The sequence below is a fragment of the Penaeus monodon genome, chromosome 38 (genome assembly GCF_015228065.2).
Source record: "Penaeus monodon isolate SGIC_2016 chromosome 38, NSTDA_Pmon_1, whole genome shotgun sequence".
Taxonomy (NCBI): Eukaryota; Metazoa; Arthropoda; class Malacostraca; order Decapoda; family Penaeidae; genus Penaeus; species Penaeus monodon.
The window spans coordinates 9,213,835-9,221,334 of NC_051423.1; the positions used below are offsets into that span (position 1 = coordinate 9,213,835).

The window sequence follows — 7,500 nt, forward strand, 5'->3', positions numbered from 1 at the left end:
GAGCTGAGGGTTGGAGGATGGATGAGGTGTCGGCATGTTATCTTCGGTCATGATTAGATAGTTTGGAATGTCTTCGAGGTTTCTGAGGTGGAGTTGGTTGGGTAGGTCTGAGAATCAAAGGTTTTCTTGTGAGGGGGTGAAGAGGGGACAGATGTTTGAGGGGTGGAGGGAGAGGTTGATGGAGGAAAGGATGGGTGGAGCCTTTAGCTTGTTTTGTGCGATGAGTTAGGTGAAGAGGAAGAGGAGTAGGTACAGGGGAGTAGCAATTGGAGCGCCTGGAATAGTGGTAATGATTTAGAATGACAAAGAATTTGACTGGGAGAGGGAAAGGGTAGATGTGGGATGAGGAAGAGACACTGGGGGAGGTAAGGGGAGGGACAGAACGAAGGACATTATTGGTATAAGGAGTGAGAGAAAAACCTCGTCGGCGTGCTTCCTGTCTGGCCTCATGTAAAGTGAAGCCAAGTTTGAATCTGAGAATTACCACTTCAGACTAAAACTTTTAGGCAGGGAAGTCCCAATAAAATACATTATGGGAACTGGCAAAATTTGCACACATATGTGAGTATTGCGCAGTTTGATCGAGTATGGCCAAGTTGGGCACAGAGGACATCGGGCTGTGGAACAGTAGTATTTGGCAGGATGGCCTAGATGCCATCAGGGAGGGACTCTCCGCCAATGTAAACTTTAAAGGGGAGGTCATGTCTACGGAAAGTAATCTTGGCAATATTGGTGCAGGGCTTACTGTGCTCTCGAGGGGGGGATGGTGTAGCACTGTGCTAACACTGCAACATAGTCCATGTGGCAGGCGAATAAGTCTTTTCCACAATCTGACCCATCCTTGTCGTAGACAGGGCATTTTGACGGGGAGATGGAGACAGTACCAGTGCAAGTATTGAGGCAGGGGTGAGGTTGGGCAGGAATGGGTTTGCCAGTGAAGTTAGTTAGGGTTGATAGTATTATAGCTTGGGATTCAGATGTAACTGTGACATGATCAAATGAGGAATGATCGGGTAGGTTGTGGAAGGAAACTTTGACTACTTGTTTTTGGAGGTATTGCTAGAAGAGGAGAGTGTTGTCAGAGTAAGGGGGTGTTTGGGTTTACATAAAAATCGATCCCATTTGGCTAGGTTAAACAGATTATTCAAGATGTTTGTAGAGGCTGGGGAGTAGAAGGACAGGAACGTGTGGAAGTGGGAGTAGTGTTGCGAGAGGTAGTACTGCGGAGAGGTGGACAATAAAGCTGTAGAGTAGTAATAAGGGAGGATGGGGTAGTTGATGAAGAAAGTTTTGGTGGTGGAGGAGTTGAAGTAACAAGGGGAAGTTGGGTGAGAAGGAATGTTTCCTGGAGAGTGGAGCCTGGGGTGGGGAACAGGGAGAATTGAAATCAGTGTGGCAATTTGATAAAGGGGCAAGCCTCGATGTCCCTAATAATGACACAAAGTCTTCATTACTGACCATGGAAAGCCTAAGAGTATTATTGAGAGAAATAAGTCATTCCTCAGGAAGTAAATAGTAAAAGGGGTTGAAGAAGAAAAGGAAATGAAAAGGGGAACAGGAAAAGACTGCAAAATTTAGTTGAACTGAGGGCTGAGACTCAACATTGGGTCCGTCTTCCATCTCCTATGCTGCCCCATGGCAACAATGGTCATGGGATTGTGGGGTCATTACCTAGCAAATATACGTAATATAATAATAGAATGCAAGACACTAATGATAATCATCATGATAAAAATGATAACTTTAGTAATAATAAGTAATGAAGAAGATGATAATTATGATTTTATTTCTAGTAATTCATCGTTGGCATTATGAAAGCATGTTACTTCTCATTACTTGCTTTTCATCATAGTTTCATGTATCACAGACCTACATGGCTGTAGCTCACCTAAAACAAGTGTAGGTCTACAAGAATGAGCACTAACCAGCAATGAGCCAAGTCTGCCAATGAATGGACAGAGCAGTACAGTTAACATCTGGTGATTTCATCAACTGGCATTTCAGTTGTGGTCATACTGATAGATTTTTTTTTTGTGTAAAATGTTTTTTTGTCATTTAGCAATGTAGTGTGTTTTGTTAGCAAACCTTATGATCAGTTGTCAGAACATTTCTCTCTTAATGAGGGCATGACAGCATACTTATTCTGCAACTTTGAAAATGTCCCATTAACCTAAGATGACCTTTACAAAACACACACACACACACACACACACACACACACACACACACACACACACACACACACACACACACACACACACACACACACACACACACACACACACACACACACACACACACACACACACACTCACTCACACACACTCACTCACTCACACACAAACTCACTCACACACAAACTCACTCACTCACTCTACAACTTTTCTTATAACTTTTCATAAGAGGACCTTGGTCTGTTTTCCGTTTAGCATATATTTCAGTTCCCCCTTTGTTCCAGCAGACATATATTCGAGGTTGTCACAAACTACATGTAGAGGTCCTGTATCCATTATTAGGCTTGCAGAAGCTCAATATTAATAACATTTGTGAAATGCTTAAGACATAATCTACCTAAATTTGCGAAATAACCTGCAAATTTTATGAACACACTAAATAGTGGTATTATATTTTTAAATATTACAAAACTTCAATGCTTAAACCTTAAAAAGCAGGTAGCATGACTTTGTCACTCCTATTCCAATGTCCTCATTTAAAATATGGTCAAAGCTTATCCACTGATTTGAGATTTGTTAATAAGGTAAACACTATCCAGACAATATATCTCTGATTAACCAGTATGCTTTTATTATATGAATTCATTACAAAATAGTACTTTGCTGAAACATATACTCAATGCTTTTACAAAACATACAACTTCGACCTTGTATAAAATCAGGAATAATATACCCCTGTTTAGCAATTTGAAACTATTAAACATTCGATGAAGAACTGGTTAGCAACCCTATATAAAAGTCTAGTTTTTATCCACCTTAACAATGACAAAATACCCTGTAACGTAACAGCTGGAAAATCCAACCAGGCAACACCTCTGTTAGAAAATACAGATAAGATAAATATGGCATAGCAATATGTCAACTTCAAAAATAAAAAAGGAAAGATTTTTTTTTTTAGATATTGATAGACAGAAGCACCTTAAAGTTTTGAAATTTGTGACGCCACATCTGGATTACTAAATGGTAATACTATTATTACTCTCCTATTTCCTCTGATAATACTACAAAATAATTATCATACATTTTATCAATACATATAGTTTTTGCAAATTAATGAATTAGAAATCTAACTTGGTTTTCTTTAACCTAAAATGTAAAAGCCAAAAAAAAATAAATAAATAAATAAAATAAAGGTATAAACACTGTTAATGGTCAATACTCAGTTAAATCTAAAGTTTGGCTACTTCATGAAATTTATGACTGGAATAAATAAAAAGAACATTTGTCAATTGGCAAATTTGCAAATAAAGAAATTCTACCTACATTTCTTGTCCTACATTACAGATTCAAACAAAAAACATATAAAAGAAAAATACGGGAAAGAACAAGAATTGGTACATAAATGGTACTTCGTGAAAATATATTTACAAAATAGATTGTGTTTCATTTCATCACAAAAGTCATGTTATAAACTTAACAAATTCTTTCCATTAACAATGTATTAAATGACCATATGCATGATAATGGAAAATAATATTTGATAACTCAAATATCTGCAAATTATAATACTCACCTAATTTTTAAATATGTTACAGAACAGACTGAAACTATAAAAGATAAAAATACTTTAAGGCTAGACCATTAATTTCTTCATTCATAAATCTTTGCATATCATTTCCATGATAATACACTTCCAATAACCAGGTGCTTACCCCAGCAGCAATATTATTTCTACCAAGTACCAAAAGCTGTAAATCACAATACAGATGGCCCTTAACATATGTAATATAAACGTTCCTAAGTCCTTGCAAATGTCTAAAAATCTGAGATGTGTGTTGTGCATATCACTGGGCTCGGCAGACAACCTTCTTAGTCTGCTTGACTAAGTAAACTCTCCATTCCCTGGTATTAAAACATCCACCAACAACAAACACAGTTATTACTTTCCAAAGCTTGTCCAACACTTTTCCTCTGTCAGCAAACAACATAGCCTCTCTGATGCCTGAGACTACATACTGAGATATCAATAATGATACACCTGGGGCTTATGCTTCAATTTTACAAACTGTAAAAAAAAATTCTGTGAAACACAAATTTGATGTTAACAATAATGCAGCCATACAAAGACTGGTGCTGGTGAACACTCTTATGAAAGAGAGGGTAGAAGGAGTATGCCTATGTTAAAAGCTCTCCCCTCAGTTTTCTAATGTATCTCTTGAGATTGTTCATATATTCAACTGCCTTTTACTGTTATTTGCTATTTAATCCTTTCAGATCTTAACTGCCACCCAATTCTTACTATGCTCTGTTTCATAACTGTTTGGATAATTCTTTCATTAGGAATGAATATCTTTTTTGTAACTCTTAGGTCATTATTTAAAAACAAATGTCAGAAAAATTGCAAACAAATGAAAAACTGAACATTATTTTCTAGATGATATAACTCATATATGAATAGTTGGGCAATTGGACAGAGTTACTCTGTCATCACATTCTTTATGGGGAAAAAAAAAAAAAAAAAAAAAAAAAAAAAAAAAAAAAAAAATAATAATAATAATAAATAAATAAATAAAATAAAATAAAAATAAAAATAAAAAATAAAATCACTCTCTTCTGCATGTACATCTCTTGATTTCTTATTATATTCATACTTTCTCATACATAATTTGGCTACTTTCACTGGTGATCAAATCAGCAAATATTAGGGGCCACCTGTAATAACCTTATCGTTCCATAAAACATGATGGACAAAGAAAAAGGAAATATAACAGAAACGGTATACGGACATATACCAACATTTCTTCAAATGACCACAACTATACTTTTCTCTAAAATTCGTGCCTGGAACACATTGCAGTGAAAAAGAAAGAAATAGCATAGAAGCTGCAGAATCATCACTGGTGAAAGACAGGTGCAGTGAACACAATTACTTTCTGAGGTGAAGATCTTTGGCAACAACATAAGCAGCCACATGCATCATGGAATTTTTGTTGCTTTCATATGTAGCAATGGCATGGTTCCTCATCTCTGGCCAGTTGTAAAGGTCTCTGTAGGTTTGAAAAATGAAAACATGTAAAATATTGTAGACTTTGATGATCACACGATCTGTCATTAATCAGTAATATGGTAAAAATACATAAAAGTTAATATCAACTATGTATGAACAAAGTATAAGAGAATTTGCTTTGCTAACGGTATATTCATGATGTTTCCTCAAATATATATTTTTGGTCTACTTTTTATCCACTTACCTTTTCCTTTCCTTCTTTTCCCACCTTAATCTCTTTGTTTACTTTTCTTCTTTATTCTCAGACTTCCTTTCCCTCTCCCCAAGTCTTTTTTTTTATTCTTCCTCTCCTTCAGCATATCCTCCCTCACCATTTTCCTCTCTTCCTTTAACTTCTTTGCCCTTTCCTACCCAAAGCCCTCCTTTGCCTTCTATTATTTCTACCAAGTCTCTCTTTTCATTGCCACCTCTTTTCTCTCTCTTTTCTTCTTCTCCTGCTAAACCTCTTTTCTCTCTCTCTCTCTCCCTTTCCATCCCCATCTTTCATTCTTCCTCTCCCTTATTTTCATCCCAGCCCTTAACCTGTACAGCCGTTACAGTCCCTAGTTTCTCCTCCTTCTCCTTTCCATTTCAAACCTCACCTATAAAACCCTCCCACGCCTTTGTTTACCTTCCTAAACTCCTGTCTTTCCATATCACTCACCTGTAAATTGGCCTCACAAACTTCATTCTTCCTTGATCAGTCACAAACTTCACAGCAGTGTCCACCTGATCTGTCCAGTGAGCCTTCAGCCCCAAGCGAATCCAACGAAACTTGATCTCTGCGTTGTTCCTTTCTGACATGCTGTACAAGTCATCCATCTTCTCCAGCTTTGGCACAGACAGGGGAGGGTCTTCTTCCAAGAGTAGGGCCAGGAACTCTCGGACCTTACGAGACATGAGGGAATAAGTAAGTCCTCCATACTAAAAAGATTACAATTTTGGGCCTTTGGTGACATGAGGGAGTGAAATAGAATAAAATAAAACAGATCATAAATTCATTGGATAACAATCCATTGGTTCTGGCAGGGCATGTATACAGGTGGTGGGTGTTTTTTTGCTGTTATTATTATTATTATCTTTTTTTTATTATTATTATTATTATTTTTTTTTTTTTTAATTTTTTTTTTTTTCTACTTATTGCTTAGTCACCAGGGAACTAACTACTAGGTCTACCTCATCTCACATGTTTACTCTATTCCAATTATTATTGTTTATGTCATTATAAAAATCAATAAGTTCAATAATTATCATAACAATAACACTGGCAACAATAGTATTAGAAGTAAAAACTCTAACCTGAAAATTCAAGGAGTGGAGTAAACAGGTGAAGTCAGGTAGGCTTAATAATTGACTCCTTGGTGAACAGGTAAAGCAAAATTGACAAAAGAAATCTACAGTGGACAGTGCATGTATTCAGTGCTAAATTGAGGATGAATGGATGAATACAATGAAGAAGAAAATATGTATGTATATAAAGTGACTTTAAAGGTAAAATTAACCCTTTTCCGACGGGTAGTATTCATAGTGGCCTGGCCTCGCTGCCAGGGGCTTATATCGTTGCCCTAGCATGCGCGACCACTCATGCCAAATACCAGCATGCCGTTTCTTCGTAATACTACGAAGATATGTTGTATTTTCAGTTTTCATTATTTTTTAAAGTCTCTACTTGCCAAACTTCCTGATAAATCGAGACTGAAGGGTATTTTTGTTGTTATATAGACTCCATAATTGATCATTATTCGGTCTATAGTCCGAATAAAATAAGCAGTGTGCGTGTGCATCATGGAGTTGAAATCGTTGGTTTGTTGCATTTTTTTTTGTTGTTGTTGTTGCATGGTAAAAATGAGAAAGTGTTAAAACCGACTTAATCACACTTTCACTGGCAGAAAAATAATATTTTGCCGTGATTGTAAAAAAAAAAAAAAAAAAAAAAAAAAAAAAAAAAAAAAAAAAAAAAAAAAAAACTCATGGCATGTCCATACATACTCTATGGCATGTACGTACATGCCCCTTGCAGATGGTCCCGCCATGCCATGGCATGTGCGTACATGCCACCCGTCGGCAATGGGTTAAGAAATATTAAGAAGTGGAAAACTATCTCAAGATATTACACAGCAAAGGATACAAAAAATAATGTAAACAAAGATAACACCATTGACAAAACAAAATATTTTTTAACCTGATTGGTAGAGAATGTATCCAGGTCAGTACTCTTGAATGGGCAATCTGTTGTCACATCCCACTTTACCCAACGCCGACACAGCTCCGTGCATGCTA

General features: G+C 36.5%; 1 protein-coding gene across 1 annotated transcript in view; it reads right to left on the minus strand.

Annotated features, from left to right (window-relative positions):
* Positions 1 to 2,783: 2,783 nt before the first annotated feature.
* Positions 2,784 to 7,500, minus strand: part of LOC119596592 (leukotriene A-4 hydrolase-like) — a 28,618-nt gene continuing 23,901 nt past the window's right edge. Inside the window, exons 11-13 of the mRNA XM_037945912.1 lie at positions 7,403 to 7,500; positions 5,885 to 6,108; positions 2,784 to 5,221 (exon numbers count right to left, since the gene is read on the minus strand). The exon at positions 7,403 to 7,500 is cut by the window's right edge and continues 20 nt beyond it. Of these exons, the coding sequence (XP_037801840.1) occupies positions 5,101 to 5,221; positions 5,885 to 6,108; positions 7,403 to 7,500 (443 nt within the window). The 3' untranslated portion in view covers positions 2,784 to 5,100. The remainder of the gene's footprint in view (positions 5,222 to 5,884; positions 6,109 to 7,402) is intronic.